This window comes from Ipomoea nil, unplaced genomic scaffold (genome assembly GCF_001879475.1).
Source record: "Ipomoea nil cultivar Tokyo-kokei standard unplaced genomic scaffold, Asagao_1.1 scaffold1026, whole genome shotgun sequence".
Classification (NCBI taxonomy): Eukaryota; Viridiplantae; Streptophyta; class Magnoliopsida; order Solanales; family Convolvulaceae; genus Ipomoea; species Ipomoea nil.
This window is the reverse complement of record NW_017617454.1, coordinates 2,795,023-2,816,618: the sequence shown is the minus strand read 5'-3', so window position 1 is coordinate 2,816,618 and position 21,596 is coordinate 2,795,023. Positions and strand designations below refer to the sequence as shown.

General features: G+C 31.8%; 1 protein-coding gene across 1 annotated transcript; it reads left to right on the top strand.

Annotated features, from left to right (window-relative positions):
• Positions 1-12,935: 12,935 nt before the first annotated feature.
• LOC109180616 (14-3-3 protein 1) lies at positions 12,936-15,663 on the top strand. Its single transcript, XM_019330300.1, has 4 exons — positions 12,936-13,505; positions 14,350-14,472; positions 14,718-14,834; positions 15,370-15,663. Exons 1-4 carry the CDS (start codon positions 13,011-13,013, stop codon positions 15,388-15,390), a joined length of 756 nt encoding a protein of 251 aa, XP_019185845.1. The 5' UTR covers positions 12,936-13,010; the 3' UTR covers positions 15,391-15,663.
• The last annotated feature ends 5,933 nt before the right edge of the window (positions 15,664-21,596 follow it).

Genomic DNA, 21,596 nt, shown 5'->3' with positions numbered 1-21,596 from the left:
AAAATTTTATTCCCCTCTTTATAAAAAATCAAAATGAATGGACTAGAAAATAAAGAGGTTTCGGACTGCCCTTGTTGGGCTGCCCCAGATATTTGGACACACAGTACAGAATAACTTTTGCAAATTGAATTTATTAAAATAATAATTGAGACGGATTTAAATCGTTTAATTATTAAAAAAAAAAATCAAATTCCAAAGCTCACAAATACTGACAATTTTGGTGTAGACAATAAATTTTGTTGTAGCACTGTTCCGAGAGGTTTTGGTAGTGTTGAGTGAAGTGACTTCTTATCTCTCATGTGTGACATTTACACACTCTCATCTGTCCGCCCACCAAGTGTTTGTTTTCTAGATAATGAAAAATGGTATCTGCCTTGGACAACTTACAAGGAATTATGAGTTTTATTAGATTGTTATATTAATTTTACACGCGTATCGTGCAAATGAGTTAATGCCCAATGTTTATATTTAAATAAGTATTTCAAAGTATATATCAATGTAAGATTATATATGAGAAGTTCATACATAGGTAATTGAATGTTGAATTTGTTTATTTAAATATGTAATTCAAAATATATGAATGAAAGATAATATAGGAGATTCATTATAATTGTCACTAAAATAAATGTGTGCAACTTTGTAAAATCGATAGTGTAAATACTTAGTCTTAAAACGATAGCCTAAATAAATACTACTTTTGATTTGAATTTTTCTAAGTCTTGTTAATTTTCTTTTTGAGTAGCATTGTCATTGTATTCATCTTTACTATTTGTTCTCTCTTTTTTTTTTTTTTTTTTTTTTTTTTTTTTTTTTTTTTTTTTTGGTTCTGGATCCAGATTATCTCGTGATACTTTAGAGGCAATCGCGCAGGTAAAAGTGTTGACGAAGACTGTTAAATCTCTATTATAAGTTTCTCATGTATCAACATAGTGTATGACAATTTCTATATTTATATCAATCAGATCATTGTCATTTCTCGCAATATTTGGATTTGGATGCTCCGCATTTCTAGTGTTAATATTATATGGAGCACGTGCAGGTTGACTAGGTTCTCCGTCTTCTAGACGATTGATATTCTGTGGAGTGACTGAGAACTTTTATTGATCTTAGTTTTCTTCAGATTTATATCTTATGCACCTATTGGTCTCCCACACTTCTGGCGATGAGGGGTGTCAGTATGTTTTCCTTGGGGACATCTACTCTTGTTGGGGCATTTTTAGCAGGAGTGTGGGATGTAGTCACTCTTCTTAAATCAGTAAAAGCATATGACATGTTATTTGCTAAATTTTGTAAATTAATTATCTTTTGAACTTCCAGTTCAGCTTGGCTAGTGCAAGGGTTCAGCCGTCTAGGTATTAAAGATCTTTTTCATCCTATCAAATTTCTCAGTATTTCATTAAATGGGGGCTCTTATCTCCCCCTAATACCAGGAAATGATCTTCATCAAAGATGCAGTCTGCATACCTTGCGGTAAATTGGTCCCCGGTCATGAGCTTTAAGTATTTAATGATAGAGGGGGATTCATAACCAATATAAATACCTAGCTTTCGTTGTGGACCCATAGAGGTACGACGTGTAGGTGGTGTGAGGACATAGATTGCAGAACCAAAAACACGCAGGTGGGAAATGTTTGGTTCTACCCCTCGTACTAGCTGTACGGGGGAATAATCATGATATGCAGTGGGCCGGAGTTGTATTAGATTTGCAGCATGTAATACTGCGTATCCCCAACAAGTAGCTGGTAAATTGGACTTTTGAAGCAATGGTTTAGAAATCAATTTAATACGCTTAATCAAAGATTCTGCTAGACCGTTATGAGTGTGTACATGAGGTACCAGATGCTCCACTTTGATGCCCAGAGTGATACAATAATCATGAAATGTTTTCGATGTGAATTCTTCAGCATTATCATTCTAACATATTTAATTGGACATTCAATTCAATGACTTTCACAACAAATTTGACGAATGCTTTATTTCTAGTGGAGTAGACTAACATGAGTCCACCGACTGGAAGCATCAATAAAGACCATGAAATATCTGAAAGGTCCAGATAATGGATGGATCGGTCCACAAATGTCACCTTATAATCTTTGAAGAAAAACGGGAGGTTCATGTCCAACTTTAGTACGTGATAGGCAAGCAATTAATTTGTCATTCGTGCAAGCGACACACATATACTATTGTGTAGGGATAATATGGGAGCTAGATAAATTATGTCCAGCTGAGTTAGAAATAATCTAGCTCATCATTTGTTGTCCTGGATGACCTAACCGGTCATTAGGATGGTAATTTCAATCTGCCCCGCGGACATCCACCCGAATTCACCCTGCATGGATCGGGTTTTTTTGGGTGATGGTGGGTGGTGGGTCGGGGTGGGTCTTAAAAAAGTAAACCCGCGGTGGGTCGGGTTAGATTCGGGTTCTATGTACAAAACCCGCCTAGAACCACACCCGACCCACCGTGTGTGTGTGTGTGTGTGTGTGTGTGTGTGTGTGTGTGTGTATATATATATATATATATATGCATAATAGTAAAATAAGTACTAGTATGTAGTTATTTATAAAAATTTATATAACTTCGTGTATTTTTTTTTACTATTTTTTATATCTAAACTACTAAGTTTATTTTAAAAATTAACAATTTAGTTATTATATTTAAATATTTATATTATTTTATGTTTTAGTACCACTAATGAATTTTATTATTTTATTATGTGTAAGTAATTTAAATATTATTTTTTGAAAAAAATAATAAAATGATAAGTGGTGGGTATCCGTAGTGAGCACCCACACCCGGTGGGGGTGGGGGTGGATTTTGAAAAAGTTCACCCGATGCGGGTTGGGGGTGGGAGTGGGTGGAGAAAATATAAGGTGGGTCGGGTGATGGATGTAGTCATCCTCGACCCATTGCCATCCGGCGGATGCCACAATTGGAAGGAATGTGGGTTCTTAAAAGTCATAGATAATGCATTACTGGGTTTATGTAAATATGATATAACCCAGAGGATAGAGAAGCAAACTCTTCAACCTCTTGTTTTTGCCCAGCAACAAGCTGCGTCATGATGAGGTATTCTGTTGTATCCCATGTTTTGGTTTCGGTATGGAATTCATTATAATTGAGGAGGCTCTTTATACCATCAATCTAAGTGTACTTTGCTTAGTTTTAAAGACATTAGGTATAATGGTATAATGGTATAAATTATACCTAATGTCTTTAAAACTAAGCAAAGTACACTTAGATTGATGGTATAAAGAGCCTCCTCAATTATTAGTTCTGTACCCTTATGAAGGATAAGTGAAGCCCTACCGGAACCCACTATGGGGACCTCATTATCAGCAATAGTTATAATATTGCCGTGTTTCTTAGTTAGAGTATGAAAATACATGCATCCTATTCGTGAGGATAGTATGCATGCGTTATTGCACTATCCACCAAGCATAGTGTCAATTCAGTCCCCATTGAGAAACAACAATAATATTTGAAGTTCGTTCATCCTGGATTGACCGGGAGCTTCGTGCTAATAATGTGTTGCATATTAAGATTTTCTTCCATTGTTAATCTTCGGTGATCGTCGATTACAAAATCTTATTACGTAATAGTGATAGAACGCAAATCTTCCGTTGTTAATCTTCGGTGATCGTCGATTACAAAATCTTATTACGTAATAGTGATAGAACGCAAAGAGAGAAAGAGAAAGGTAAAACGATAATTGAGAGTGCAAAGGGAAAATGTACGGTGAATTCTCATTCATCATCCAACTTAAACCAAAATAATACAATATATATGTCTCCCTATAAACTAGGAAAGATAACCAACCACTCAAACATAATGAGCACATATTTTTTTTTTTGAAATACTAGTGATTCTATTACAATGTAAATCTTCATAACATTAACATTTTAGATTACACTATTCATTTTAAATCATTTATATAAAAAGGTTCCCTAATTAAATTAACAATTAATAATCATTTAACGCATTTATAAATTTTTCCGAACAAACAATTAACAAAACATATTTATAATAATTAAGTAAACACTAGTGAATTTTCAAAGAAAATAAAAGTTTTGATCGAATATTGTGTGTAGAGAAATTTTCAAAATCTATCAAGATAAAATAAGTACAATTTTGATATATCCTTATGAGATCTTCACTATAATCTATATTATTATTAGAGTAAATACCCAAAATGATCCCTCGACTATAGTTAAATTCACAAATTGGTCCTCAACTTTCAATTTCACCCAATTAAGTCCTTAACTTTGCAAATTTGACACGATTTGGTCCTCCATCTAATTGACCGTTTGTTGACTGTGATCGACGATCTCCAGAAGAACCTTCAGCTTTCGTCGGAGCACGTGGAGGCCTCCAGGATGACGTTGTACCGGTTTGGAAACACGTCGTCTTCTTCGCTCTGGTACGAATTCAACTACATTGAATCCAAAGGGAGGATGAAGAAGGTGACCGGGTTTGGTAGATTGCTTTCGACAGTGGATTCAAATGTAACAGTGCGGTCTGGAAATGCAACCGGAACCTTAAAAAACTGACGATGGACCATGAAATTACATATATATCCTCAAAAATCACAGTCAACAAACGGTCAAATAGGCAGAGGGCCAAATTGTGTTAAAATTACAAAGTTAAGGACTTAATTGGGTGAAATTGAAAGTTGAGGACCAATTTGTGAATTTAGCTATAGTCTAGGGACCATTTTGGGTATTTACTCTTATTATTAGGGTCGTTTGGTTCAAGGTATCTCAAGGTAATCTGAGAAAGGTAATCTTAGATTACCATGTTTGGTTTAGGTAATCTGAGAGAGTAAGTAATGTAAGATTACAGTCACGTAATAAATGGGAGTATATTTGAGGTAATCTGATTACCAAATTTTGGTTAGGTAATGTGAGATTACTTTTCAATATTTTAAAATTACCCTCATTTATTTCTCTTCAAGAAAATGTGATATGCATTCTGCAACCGAGTTACAAAGTTCAGGACCAAATTATGGTTTACAGCACACAAGAGCCATACGACTTCCTCATTTTATGCTTTTATTTTTTTGATAATTATTATTATTATTATTATTATTATTATTATTATTGAATTGCATCTTTACGGTACACATTACATCATCATCATCATCATCATTATTATTATTGTTGTTGTTGTTGTTGAATTTCATCTTTACAATACGCATTCAATCATCATCATCATCATTATTATTATTATTAGCAGCAGCAACAATAATAACAACAAAAGAAACAAGACTTGCAATTTACACCTTTCAATTTCTATGAGGGCATTTAAGTAATTTATGTAATATAACCTAAAATATAACCTTCAACCAAACAAGTTAATGTTACATTCCTACAACTTTAACAAAACACATCAGGTAATCTTACATTCCCAAAATCTCACATTACTTACCCCCAGATAATCCCGTTACCTGGGGTAGTCAAAGATTCCGTGAACCAAACGCTCCCTTAGAGTAAAATGTCATTTTGGTCATGTGATTATTGGAGTCTTGTTAATTGCAATCCACGACTTTCAAAACTGTTAATTTAGTACCTTAATTATTCAATTTTTATCAAATTTGGTTACTCCGGCCAAATTACTGGCTAAAACTCACCGAAAAATTTAATAGTTAAAATAATGAAGGTATTTTAGTCTTTTTGCATCTCTTTTCTTTCTCCCCCATTCCTTCGTCCGATTTGCTACAAATTCACCAGAGAAGGTCGCTAGTGAACGCCGTGGTGGTGGCCGAATATTATATAGTGCAATTGATGAAATTGGTTGAATCGATTATGTTTTTTTTTTATTATATATTTAGATAATAAAATTAAAGATAAAATTATTAAAAATTCTAATATTCAACGTGTACATTTATTTGATTATTATAAGATTAGTGCAAAAGTATCACTCAATTAATTGAATAATATATGACTCGTTTGTCTGTAATTATTTTAAAAAGATCGATATGTAATACGAAGTATGATTTATATGTAATTATATTATTACTAAAATAAATATGGAAAAAAAAAAGAAAAATAATTTAATTGTAATTATTATAAAATATAAATCAAACGATCAATGTTTAGCTTATTTACCATAATAATTATTAGGCAATTATTATTAGTCAATTATATTAATATATGTACAATTATACTTTTATACCTTAAGTATATTCATTTTTCTCCATATCACATTTAATTTCCCCAACTCATCCATATGTGAATGAATTAATTGTAATTATTATAAAAATGCAACAACCCCATATTTAATTGTAATTATACTATAATCTATAATATTATCCTCCTCCTCCTCCTTTTCACTATAATCTATATTATTATTATTATTATTATTATTATTATTATTATTATTATTGTTGTTGTTGTTGTTGTTGTTGTTGTTGTTATTATTATTATTATTATTATTATTATTAAATGCTAATTAAATTTCAAAAATAAAATTACTATTATGCAAAAAATTTATAAAATATATTTAAAAAAAAAAATTCTAGAGGACCATGAAAATTTGAATAAATGTACATGATATCTAAAATTTATACCAAGACTATGTGGTCTAATGGTATCCGGGTTGGACTTCCATTTGGAAAGTTATGAGTTCGAATGAGTTCGAACCTTAGTGGAGGCGTTATTGATTCTTTGTGTTTCAATAGGTTGAGAAAGTATATGAACAGATACTACAATGTAATAGGGACAGTAACATTCAAAAAAAATCTAAAATTTATAATTAAGGACAATTTAATTATATCTAAAAACAATATATTCTATTTCAAAATAAATAAATAAAAGCAATATATTACCAATCAATTTGATGTCAAGTGATATTGTATTTTATTAATAAGTAAGTAAATATTAATTAGCTATATTTTTAATAACTTAATAATAGTGCCTTTATATATATATATATATATATATATATATATATATATATATATATATATTAATGTCATTAATGTGTACTATTAGTAGAGGGACCAAATTCACAATCATTACCATTTAGCAAGCTAGGACAGCATCTACTATTTTACTATAACTGGTGAATGAAAAATAAAATTCCTCATTAAATAAGGGATGAAATTAAAATAAATAAATAAATAAATAAAGGAAATCTCTTTTAATTGTTTTCAGGTTTAGTACGGCTGTTTTGCGACTATTTTACCCTAAATTAAATTTTAAACTATTTTTGAATCTCTAAACACGGTTCTTACAGTAAGAACTAAGAAGGTGTCCACCAATTGATTCCTTTGAATAATTGAAGAAGGCAAATGTGTCATTTGTCAATTGAGTAAATTACACTTTTGGTCTTGTGACTATTGTGTTCTTGCTAATTTGAGTACTTGACTTTCAAAATTATCAATTTAGTCCCGTAACTATGCAATTTTTAACACATTTAGTCCTGCCGGCCAAATCGCCGATGAAATGTTGCCGGAAAAATGTAAACCTTCTTAAATTAGTTATTCATGGGGACAAAATGGTTATTCTAAGTTTTTAGAAAAGGGGAAAATCTGTGGAGATTTTTTATTTTCGTCGTCCAATTTTCGGAACCGAGGAGCTTCCGGCGCTAAGGCTAATAGACGTGTCAATGAACCAGTTGATGGGGACAATTCCGGCGGAGTTGTGTGAGTTGCCGCTCGAGTCACTCAATCTTTACGAAAACCAGTTGGAAGGTAACTCGCCGAAAAGCATTGCAAACTCGCCGAACTTATATGAGTTGAAGCTTTTCCGAAACAAGCTGAACGGAAGCTTGCCCAAAAATCTCGTCTTTACTGTGGATAGATGTTTCTGATAATCACTTTTCCGGTGAAATTCCGGCAACTCTATGTGAAATGGGAGTTTTAGAGAAGGTCTTGATGATAGACAACTCATTTTTCGGAGAAATTCCGGAGAGTTTGAGCCAATGCCGCAACTTACAACGGGTGAGATTTGCGCACAACTAATTTTCCGGCAGTGTTCCGGAGGGGTTTTGGGGGTTGTCTCATATATCCTTGTTTGAGCTGGCAGACAATTCATTTTCCAGAGAAATCTCAAAAATTATCGCCGGAACTTCAAACTTATCGTCTTTAGTTTTATCAAAGAACAAATTTTCCGGTACCATTCCGGAGGAGATTGGTTTTCTTGAAAATCTTCTTGATTTTCTGGGCAATGATAATCAGTTTGCGAAGCAAATATACAATAACAGCTTTCTGGGGAATCCTGGGTTGTGTGGAGACATTGAGGGGTTGTGTGATGGGAGAGATGAAGGCAAACATTCTGGTTATGTTTGGTTGCTGATGTTAATGTTTGTGTTTGCTGGTTTGGTGCTTATAATGGGAATGGCTTGATTCTAATAGAAGTATCGGAGCTTCGAGAAAGCGAAAAGGGCTATTGATCGAAATGGAGCTTAATGTCTTTCCATAAACTGCGTTTTGATGAGCACGAGATAATGGATGCCCTTGATGAAGAAGAAGAGACTTGAAAAAAGGACCGTTTTGCCCCCATGAATAACTAATTTAAAAAGGTTTATGTTTTTCCGGCAATATTTGGCCGGCGATTTGGCCGGCAGGACCAAATGTGTTAAAAATTGTATAGTTACGAGACTAAATTGATACTTTTGAAAGTCAAGTACTCAAATTAATAAGACCACAATAATCACATGACCAAAAGTGTAATTTCCTCTTTGTCAATTTTACTTGTCAGAACTCCAATAACTGAGTATTATAGGTGAATAATTTGTTCTTGAGTATTGGTATAAGAAAATGACATGTCAATATTTTTAATTGTAATTTGTAAAATTTTAAAAGACTAGTTGAGTTTTTCGTATAAAGTTTAGTCTTGACGCTTTTTTTTTTTTTTAATTAACAAATATTTAACAAACAAATCTCATATAATAAATGCGTAAATTCATCATTTTAAATCTTCTTTTCTTCTAACAAAATTGCTATATCATGGATCATGGTATACCATACACAATGTGAATCATGACCCATATGATGAATTATACAATTAACATATTATGCACATATAATTAACCTATTATGTATTTTCAATTTATTTATCTACCGTTCACACATTATAAATTTAGAACAAGATCAGAATATGTACATAATTTTGTTAATTGAAAATAGGAAAATTACATTTTTCGTCCCTAAGTTATATGATAATTGTAGAATTCGTTCTTGAGTGTTGGTCATGTTCACTTTTCGGCCTTAAGTTATAATTGGTGTTGAACGTTTCATCCTTTTGTGCTCATTTTTCGTCCCTGAGTTATACTAAAATTATAAATTGCATCCCTAGTATTTTATTAGTAAATGGACAAAAAGTGCAATGTCAATGATAACTTAGCGGAAAAAAGTGAGTATGACCAACACTTAGGGACGAATTCTACAATTACCTTATAACTTAGGGACAAAAAGTATAATTTTCTCTTGAAAATATAATATGTTAACAACATGTACATCATTTGGATCAGATCGACAATATGCATGGTGAATCATAGTGCATGATATAATTTACTTTATTTTAAGTTACCAAACAATTCAATAAAAAAAAATTATGACCTTTTTGGTAAAATAGTTAGCCTATAGCCCAATTTTGGCTTATTTGACCACTATTAGTTGTTTGACTTTAAAAATTAATATAAATTGTTGGTTAATTAGCTTTTTGTTATTCAAAAAATGCTAAAATTCAAAAAACTGCTTTGAGCAGCTTTTTCAATTAGCTTTTTGAGAAAAGAAATTATACCAAACAGCTAATTTACCAAACACATTTCAACCATCATATAGGCCCTGTTTGGTAAAATGGCTGTTAGCTGATAGTTGTTTGCTGTTAGCTGATTGTGTTAATTAGAGAGTATAAATAGTTGATAACATTAGCTGATTGTAGAAAAGTGTTTGGTAAATTAGCTGTTTGTTGATAGCTGTTTGGTATAATTTTTTTTTTCTCAAAAAGCTAATTGAAAAAGTTTCTAGGAGTAGTTTTTTTAATTTTAACCTTTTGGAGTTGCAAAAAACTAATTAACCAAACATTTATATTGATATTTTAACTAAATCAAACCATTAATAGTGATCAAATAAGCCAAAATTGGCCTATAGGCCAATTTTTTACCAAACAGGGCCATTATGTTATCAACTAGTTATACCCTCTAATTAACTCAATCAACTAACAGTAACAGCTAACAACCATTTACCAAATAGGCCCTATGTATTCTTAATAAATATTTAGAAAAAAAAAACCTTTTGATCTAATGACACGAAATGACTCTCCTAAAAGGAAAATCATGGATTTAGATCTCCGAGTGGAGATGGTATAAGTCAGTAGCACTCAAAAGAAATCGAAAAGAAAAAACAATTGAGTAAATTAGAATTAAAATTTAATTGCAAATTTGACACGATGTGCATTGGATAAGTTTTGAATTACTAACACGTCAAATAAGTTATCAAAAAAAAAAAAAAAAACACGTCAAATAATAATTGACGTTAAAGTGTCAAAAATTTATTACGGAGTATTATTATTATTTTACAGAAATCAATTACTTTTTTTGAATGCACAGAAATCAATTACTTAAAGTACGCGACGGAGAAAAATGTAGACATGACAATTATGAACACAACACGAAAATAACGGTTAGTATTTAGTTTGAATGTATTCCGAGTTGTTAATGAGTTGATTGGTTAAAGACCCGTTATGTTTCGTGTCTTAACGGGTCAACCAGTTAAACCTATTAAGAACCCGTTTAATCCGTTAATATTATCGTGTTTACTCGTTTACATGAACCCATTTACACAAACCTGTTTATAATACGCTAAGAACCAATGTCATGAACATGACTAAGGATAAATTTATTACATTAGGCCAAAATCCTACAACAATTATTGATGTTCAACAATTTGAAATTTGATTTTTTATTGTGTTCAATTTTATTCTAAAAACTAGCATGGACTTCTTTAATTATGATTTTTGAATGTTATTTTATCATTTTATGAATATAAGTGTTCGGTTAATTAACTTTTTTGTTATTCTAAAAATATCAAAATTCAAAAAGCTGCTTTTCAATTAGCCTTTTGAGAACATAAATAAATTATACCAAACAGCTATCAGCTAATAGCTAATTCACCAAACACCTTTCTACAATCAGCTAATGTTATCAACTAGTTATACCATCTAATTAACTCAATCAGCTAACAGCTAACCATTATTTACCAAATAGGGCCTATATATTCTTAATAAATATGAAAAAAAAAAACAATGACCTTAGTAATCTAATGACACGAAATAATTCTCCTAACGAGAAGATCATGGATTTGATCCTCGCTGGAAATAATATAAGTCACTAGCACTCAGAAGAAAAGAAAAAGAAAAAACAATTGAGTAAACTTGGAATTAAAATTTAATTGCAAATTTGAAACGATGTGCATTGGATAAGTTTTTAATTACTAACACGTCACATAAGTTCTCAAAAAAAAAAAAAAAAACACGTCAAATAATAATTGACGTTAAAGTGTCAAAAATTTATTACGGAGTATTATTATTTTACAGAAATCAATTACTTAAAGTACGCGACGGACAAAAATGTAGACACGATAATTATGAATACGACACGAAAATAACGGGTTAATGTTTAGCCTTAATGTATTTTGAGTCATTAACAGATTAACCTGTTAAAGATCCGTTATGTTGCGTGTGTTAACAGATCAACCCGTTAAACCTATTAAGAATCCGTTTAACCCGTTAATATTATCGTGTTAACTCGTTTACACGAATCAATTTATACAAACTTGTTTCTAAGAACCAACGTCATGAACATGACTAAAGATGAATTTACTACATTATGACAAGATTCTACAACAATTATTGATGTTCAACAATCTGAAATTTGATTTTTTATTATGTTCAATTTTATTCTAAAAACTAGTATGGACTTCTTTAATTATGATTTTTGAATATTATTTGATCATTTTAAGAATATTATAAATTGAATATTTTTGGCACAAGTGTCAAATATGCCCATCTACTACTGTGAAGTGTTCGATTTCCATCACGAACTAAATTAAGTGTCAAATAGGTCCATATACGAGTTAAATTTGTTCAATTGACTTTTTTTACAGGTTAATAACATGTTACCTATTTAATTATTGAAATAAATAAAATAAAATAAAATAATAAAAGTAAAAGAATACAACCACCGGCTGTCCTCGCCGGACAGTCGGTGGCTGTAATTTTTTTTTAATAATTCTTAAATTATTTTTTTAATAATTGAATTGGTAACCTGCAAAAAAAGGTCAATTACCTGCAAAAAAAAAAAAGTTAATTGAACAAATTTAGTAGGTAAGTGTGGTTAATTAGCCTTTAATTTAGTTCATGGTGGGAATTGAGCACTTGATAATAGTACATGGGCCTATTTGACATTTCTCCTAATATTTTTTTAGTTTGTTTGATAGATTGAATTGTAGGTTTTATTTTTGTTTTTTATATAACTTAACTTTTAGTTTTTTTTTTAAAAATAAATATATTAATATGTTTAGTGGGCTTACACCGGTTTCGTGTCGATACAACCCGAAACTTGTTAACAAAAGGTGTCTATCATGTCAACTCGTTTAACCCATTAACAAAACGTGTTCGTGTTAGAATTTTGAACCCATTAACCTTAACATGTCGTGTATGTATTTAACCTTATCGTGTTTGTGTCGCTATCATGTCGATCCATTAACGAACTCGTATACACGAATTGCCTGGTATGGAGTATTAAAAAATGGGACTTTCAACCTTTCATCAAATTATGCAAACCTCATAAATGTGAAAATTCCTTAAAACAATAAAATTAAACATACTCTCCCGAGTGGGGCCTTCTCTCCTCAAACGCCACAAATGGCCACACATCCGACAACCCAATAAAAAATAAAATAATAATAATACTCACTCCCATATATATATCCCCTTCATAACTTCAAAATTCCCAAATTTACTCGTTTAATTTTAAAGAGTAAAAAAGACGGCGACCGAGACGGGAATGGCGATGCCGGGAAATCTAAGCCGGGAGCAGAGCGTGTACATGGCTAAGCTGGCGGAGCAAGCGGAGCGGTACGAGGAGATGGCGAAGTTCATGGACGGCCTGGTGATCAGCTCCGCTACCTCCGGCTTCGAGCTCACCGTGGAGGAGCGCAACCTTCTCTCGGTTGCCTACAAGAACGTTATCGGCTCTCAGCGGGCGGCTTGGCGGATAGTTTCGTCGATTGAGCAGAAGGAGGAGGGCCGCAAGAACGACGACCACGTCGTCCTCGTCAAGGACTACAGATCCAAGGTTGAGTCCGAGCTTTCCGCCGTCTGTGCCGGAATTCTCAAGCTCCTCGACCAGTATTTGATACCCTCCGCTTCAGCTCCCGAATCCAAAGTCTTCTACTTGAAGATGAAGGGCGATTACCATCGCTATTTGGCTGAGTTTAAGATTGGGAATGAGCGCAAAGAGGCTGCTGAGGAGACTATGCTAGCCTATAAAGCTGCTCAGGTAAAAAAAAAAAACCATATTTATGTTTCTGGATTTAAATTCTCTATATTTTCACTACTTCTCTTGTGTTGTTGAGATCATTAAGATAACGAGAGCTTTGAACTGTAAATCAGCTTCCATCATTAGTACAAATTAATGGATTCCTAAGCCTTTTGCCCTTGCAATTGGGATGAGCGTTTGGTTTGTTTTTGGATATAAACCAAATTGCATGATTCTGTACTCAACAATTTGTTTTGCATCTGGTTGACTGATCCAACTAAATTGTATGATTTTGATTTTTACCAAACAAAAGTTCAGTTTACTTTAAGTTTCATCCATTTTTCAAATCCAGGAAAGAAACCTATTTGAAATGGAAAGAGAAATCTTACCATGACAAAAGAAAACCAAGTTCTTTCCCCTCTGGCAAAAACACAATTTCCATATTTAAGTTGCTTGTCATAAATGTTTCATGCTTTCAATTAAGGATCTAAACCCATTCAAGGAGTGCAAGCATTGATGTACACATGCACATAACACACAAGAACTTCTTTGTTTGTTTGGATTTTTTTTTTTTTTTAAATACATAGGTGCAAACATCCTACTTGTGAGCATATAACTATTAATGTGCAATCCAACTATCAGCTTAGGCTTTTAGTTGAGATGGAGCACATGCTTAATAGCCAGACCAAAGGTCATGGGTTGTTGCTTGGAGTCCCGAACACGTGAGGGGCGTGTGAGCATATAACCATTAATGTGCAATCCAACTTCTACTCACAATATGTTGTGTTGATATTGCATTAGGCACAATCCTTTCGCATCCCCTCATCTTTTCTGACAATTGAAGTTTCATCTTGATGCTCTACAGGACATTGCGGCTGCAGATCTTGCCCCTACACATCCTATACGATTGGGCTTGGCACTCAACTTCTCGGTATTCTACTATGAGATTTTGAATGCATCAGAAAAAGCATGTAGTATGGCTAAACAGGTTAGTTCACATCGATTGCTCTTAGAGTTTTGAATGCTAAGTTGACATCAATATGTGATATTTGAATCTTGGATCCATCTATCTCTAGGGAATATTAATGCCCCGTAAAATGAGATAGAAAAAAAAGTTATGGTATTGGAGTCAAAGGGTTAAACTTGTGACTTCGTCAATAGAGAATTTTTCAGCAAGAAGCTTTAGAACAAAAGTTTGGTTTACTGTTATACATGTATCTTACTTCTATATAGGCATTCGAGGAAGCTATTGCTGAGCTGGACACATTGGGCGAGGAGTCCTACAAGGACAGCACTCTGATCATGCAACTGTTGAGGGATAACCTCACTCTTTGGACTTCGGATATTCAGGTAAATCACTAAATATCTAGTAGCCCGCAATTCTCAATAGGTTTTTTTACTATGATATTTCGGATTGTATTACTTTTCTCCTCACGCATTTTCTCGATCCCTGTTTACCTGTTCTAAGTTGTCTTTGAGCACACAAGTAAAATGCAACCGATTTATGACATTATGATATCAAATACTATCATATCACAATATTTGTATGTATATCACCAAAACATAACATGCAACTCTTGTTTTAGTTCATCTTTAAAAAAAAAAAAAAAAAAAAAATATTCCCTGCCCCCTCTCTGCTGTCCAAAGACATAAAATATGGAAGGGAAATCAGATACACGATATTTGTCCCCCGAATTTGAGTTTGTGATGGTTACATACAACCATGATGCACATGGCTGAACATGCCAAAAACATGACTCGATGATAGCCTGGATTGCAACATGTTCTTGCCAACATTTTGTTTGTTTGCTGTTGATATGCATATGATTGATTGGAAGTTTGTTGATGAAATTAAGAATCTGTACATGTGTTGTTATTGATGCAGGATCAGATGGATGAAGCTTGAGTTGAAACTTCCCCTCTCGTCTCCATCTTTAATCTGCAAGTATTATGACTCATGATGATGGCTCTTGTATTATATATATCATATTGCTTAACTATGATCAATTGTGTCATTTCAAACATTAGTTTGAAACCTGTGATGACTGTTCATTTGTGGTGTGAGCATTGGACTCTGTTTTAGTCAGCCATTAGGATCTTTATGCGCCTGAATCTGAATCTGTTTCTGTATCATATACTGTCCACAAAAATGGGGCTATCTCGTATTGGTTTGCTAAAATGGTGCTATTTCAATTAACCAGTCCAATAAAAAGTTTTTATCTTTTGCAAACCCATAAAAAAATATACTCTCTGTCCATTTTATCTGTCCTACTTACTATTCATGGATAAAAACAACTCTTTTTTCTTTGTTTATTTTCTTTAGTATTTTTTACTTTTAAACTATAAGGTATTTGGCTCATAACAAATTGAATACCAGGCTAGCTCAATAAGCCCAACATAATAGATAAATGTGCAAGTCATGGAGCAGCCCACGCCATTATATGAACATGAGTATGGTACGGGTTTATAAATATGAGTAAATAAACATGAGTATGGTATGGATTTAAAAGTGCCTATAGTTAGAGCTTACTTATGACACCTTGTGGTCTAAGAAAAAAAAAAGGGGAGGATAAGAGTTAAATAAACTCTCAAACTATATTTAAATGTGTAATTAAGTCCTGAAACTTTAAAATTATCAAATTAGACCTTTGAACTCACAAAAATTAAGCAATTAACCCATTCATACTTGTTTTTGCATGTTATTTACAGGTTAGTAACATGTCATATTTTAATATTATTATTTTAAATTTATTTTATTTTTGTTTTTCTTTTTTATTATTAAAAATATTTTAACACCATAAATAATCTTTTTCGTTTCCATCATCGTCGCCATTGTTACTGTTGTTGGCTTGTCGCTGCTCCATTTGCTTGCCACTGTTGCTGCCTTCTTCCAGATGGGACGAAGGCGGCGACACCTTCTTCTAAATCTGGAAGGTTGCGACCTTCTTCCCGGTGGGTGGTGATGGCAAACGACAACAGTGGGCGTGACAGTAAGCAACAGACTGTCGACGGAAAAAGTGAGACGACGGCTAATGACCAACAAAATATAGAAGATTTTTTTTTTTTAAATTTATGATTATTATTACTGATTAAAAATTAAATTAAATATAATATATCATTTTTAAAAAAATATGTGGAAGCCACATTAGCCTCCCAAATCAACTTGAAAAATCTCATCATCAAGTAGTTTACCAGTTATCTGAATGCAACCTACAAAACAATGCTAATTGCACATTTTTTTTTGTACATCAGAGGTTCTGATAGGAAGTTTTTGAAGTTGAACGACTTAATTGCACAAATGAATATAGTTAGAAGGTTTATTTGACCCTTATCCCCTCTTTAAAAAAAAATTATTTATCTCTTTAACATAAATATAATATTCTTGAAATAAATGAAAATATTACAATTATTAATCATATCATAATTATGACTTAAATTATTAACTAAATTTTTTAATACAATATAAATTTTATGAATTTTGAAAAAGTGTATGGTATTATTTGTTTTCAAGTTATTTTAATATAATAATCATGATTTTAACATTAAACACTAATATTGTGCGCTTATTCTAGCGCATCATGCCTATAAATACTAGTTTATGTTATAAATGTGCAACTTAATTATAATTCATAAATAAAGATTATAATAACATTGATCACAATAGCTTTTTTTTTTTTTTTTTTTTTTTTTTATATATATAGTTTTAAGTCAGAAAATGTTGCACTGTATATATGATTTGCATATATGTTAAAAAAATTGTAACAAAATGCATTGATCACAAAATTAACTAATCATATCAAGATAGAGAAAATTTCAATTTTGGTTATATGACTATAGGGACTTTGTTAATTTTAGCACCTGACTTTCAAAAGTGTCAATTTAGTACCTTGAGTATGTAATTTTTGTCAATTTTGGTCACTCCAGCTAAATTACTGGCCAAATTTTGTTGAAAAAAGACGATTTTACCAGAATTCAAAAGACGATTTTGCCCCTCAGATTATAGGCTAAATGAAGGATTAAGTTTTTCCGGCAATTTAACTGGAGTGACCAAAATTGATAAAAATTGCATAGTCAAGGTACTAAATTGACACTTTTGAAAGTCGGGTGCTAAAATTAACAAAGCCCCTATAGTCATATGACCAAAATTGAAATTTACCCTATCAAGATATAATCTAAACTAATATCATGGTCCAACTTATAACAGACTTATTTTATTAACTTTCTAGATTAAAGCGGAGCTTATGGTATATATAAATTATGTGAACGACGTTTATTATATATTTGGTCCGGTCATGATAAAAAGGGTGAATCAAAACCAATAAATAGAATACGCATTGATATTGTATGTGGTCCAGCACCAATATTTTATTTCTCAAGGCAACAACGCATTTACCAAAAGCAAAAGAAGAAATTTGACCATGAAATCTCATCTGATCTTTCTTTTTGGTTTTAAGTTTTCTGATCTGAAAATGTATGGTTCGTCGGTTTTGAGTTAATTACAACGGCCAAACCTGAGACTAAATTAACACTTGCAAAGGCTCATAGGATTCCAAGGTTTGCTTGAAATACAAGTTTCTACTGAATGGACTTAATTACTACCATCATTTTACACTTTATACAGTTACTATAATCTATACTACATGCAAACATTGGGTGAAGATCTAAATGACCAAGTGAAATGTTGTGAGGATATTATTATATAAGTATAATGAAATAAAATTATATTTTCGCTACTACTCTTAATATTAGAAGTTTTTTTTTTTTTTTTTTTTTTTTTTTTTTTTTAATTTTTTTTTGTGACTCGAACTACTCTTCATCAAAGATGCAAACTCAATCGTTTGGGTCTAAGGTCATAGAAATATAAGAAATATAAAAGGTTAAAAGATGAAATCTAGAACAACTTTAAACTTATACCACTCATTGAATATATCCACGTATACGCATTTTCTTAGTATCTTAGGGCAAGAGTGAGGTTAAATAGTGAAATATATACTCATTCATGGAGAGCTCGAATCTCCAATCTCATTATAATAAAAGGAAAGCAATTAATCAACTTGGTTAACGTGAGTGATCGTACACTCTTATTCTTTAAGAGAGCTCGAGAGTTTAAAATTCCTTCTTGTATAAAAAATATTAATATGACCAACACTTTACCCCTTAATTGAGTCGACATGGTGCCCAGAGGCATGAGAAGAAAGCAATCAAGTGCAAGTAGTATAAGATTGAAGGTGAATTTGGACCACTACTGCAAGCAGTATGTGCTGCGCTGCTTGAATACTCGTTCATGCATAAGTCCAACAATGTACTTCTTTGTTTTTGTGTGCATTATTACAATTAATTCCAAATCAACAATTTTTCCTCTTACAATACCAATTCTGAGACAGAACTTGAAGGCTGCTATTCAATGCTTCAACTTATATAGAAATACATGCAATTATATATATATATATATATATATATATATATATATATATATATATATATGTTAAATTAAAAGTGATCATTTTCTATATATCTGGTCCAACTAGAATTTTTGGGGCATACCCCCCAATGTTTATGTCATTGTATGTACATGTACGTACGTATATATGTATAAGTAGAACTTAAGATGATATGACTTCCCCATGACATATTATACACAAGGATATATAGTTTGACTCTAGCTAGCTAGTTCACTGGTCTCCGATATCTGGTGGAGATGTTTGTATAGTAAACTAGAGAGTCGTAACTTACTCCTACTTCAGAGACTCGGTGGATGATGAATAAACTGCAAGACATGCCCAGTAATTAATCGTCTTAAGTTTCACATAATATTTTTTTTGTTGGTGTCTAAAACGGAATAGTCTATACTGTAATAATCTTCTACAATACGTATTTAAACTCGCACACTATAAATGATAGCAAAACAGACCACTATTAACCTTGCTTTGAGTTTATTGACCAATTATGTTGTATCTTGGATAGATAAATCTCCAATATTTTGTTGAGGGAGAGGTGGGGAGAATATTCTTATATTCATGGGAGTTGTGTCAAAGGCTAAGAAAGAAGGATAAACATGCGGCATTGAAATGATCCTTTAGATCTAAGTTAAGATGCAGCCTTTTATTATCATAAAATGTTTGGATTCAGATGATCGATGAAAGTATCCTAGGTTCTATTTTAGACCAAAGTCGACCAGAGCTGTATATATTAACATATTAAATCTTAATTTGTGTGGTTATTTATTTATAGTATTTATTTTGGTCTTAAAAAGTTAAAACTTATTTTTAATTTGGCTGTAAACATTTTAATTAATAATTTAGTTTTTCGATACAAGTGGAAGAAACAATAATAATTTGAAAGCAATTCAATATATACTTCTATAGACATTTGAGCTAATAATTTATACTTATACATAAATTAGTTATTTTATTGGTTTTTATTTTTATTTTTAGATACAGATTTTAATTTTACTCATAAGAGGACAACTTTAAATTTTTTAAAAATTTAAAGTTGTCCTCTTATGTAACTAACCTTAAAATTTAATTAATGTAATGCAAACTTGTAAGCCATACATGTAGCTTATTTTCAGCAAACGTTTTATTTATTTATTTGTCTATATTCATTCTTCCTCTTCCCATCTTCCTGAATATTATTTATGAAAAAAAAAAAGTAATATTTCAAAAATTATAATTTACCACTAAATAACACCTGTTATATAACTACATTTTCCAACTTAGAACAAGACCCCTATACTACGTACTCTTATGCTTACTCCAAATAGGAGCTTAAATTAGGGGTGTCATGGTGAGTCTAAGCCCGAAGGCAAGCCCTAAGCTGTCCCAAGATTAAGCGGGTTAGGACCCTAGAAGTTTTAGCCCTCACAGGCTATGCTGGTTCACCCGCGCGGGCTGCGAACTGGCAACTAACTTAGATGTGAACCTGCAACTTAGATTTTATGTATCTATAGTCTAAGTTTTATAGTAATGTTCATATTCTTGTATGTGCTCATAAAGAGTATAGAAAAATTTGGCTACAAACACATATTGAAAATTTTTAAAGACATTCTAAGTTGGGCACCTTCGTTCGTAGCCCATCAACACTCATTAAGTAAATAATTCACTGAACAAACATCAATTGCCAATATAGAGGGTAATGGTGATAGTAGTAAAGAAGTAATTCCTCGACCAAGGGAAAAAAGGATATGAAGCGAAAATTCAAAGATGTTACACCGATGGTGATGATGATGGTATCGAAAAATCCTTATAAAAACAAAAAGAACTTATGGAAAATTATCAAAAGATGATATTTGTTCACCATGAAACAAAGAAGAATAATGTGGATAGATGCATATGCAAGAAACACTTACATGGTGGAACATGATATCTTCGTGAAGCTAAGGACACTACTTCGAATATTACGAAGGATCAACTTGCTAGGCATTTACATTTTTGTGACTCGATTAGAATACGATGGAATAGTAATCCTCAACAATACTATGTAATGAAGTTCCATATTGTTTGTTCTATATATTTATAAAATTAAATCTTAAGCTACATGAATAACACACTATGAGTTGATAATATCATTTGTCATCATGTGAATATCTAATCACAATAATTTTAAAAAGAACAATGGTAAGACCCTAGTTATTTGCAAGTCTAAATCAAATTAAACTATATTTATGTTAAATGTGTAGATATTTGTTGAAATGTTTGTTAGTAACACAAATTTTAGCATATTTAATTTATCTACATAATTTGAAGATTTATGATATTTTATTCTCGAAGATTGTTATGCTCAAATTCAAACTCCAACAAGTTGTTGTGGTGCCTAATCTTCTTCTACTGCTTTTTATGTTGTTGAGTATAAGAGATATTTTTCTAAGTTTTTTGCTCTGTGGTTTCTTGCTTGGAAAAACAGAGAATCATTGTGAAGAGACGAAGACATATGGTACGAATAAGAGAAATAACTTTTATATTATTAAAAAAAAAATAAACAAAATCACATTGTTGTCTATTATTATTGAGTGATAAAATAGTACCATTAATATGACCGTTATTTGACAAATACGCATTACGTTAAATTAACCAGCTGGATCCACCATATAAACATTGCAAAATATCTTAAACC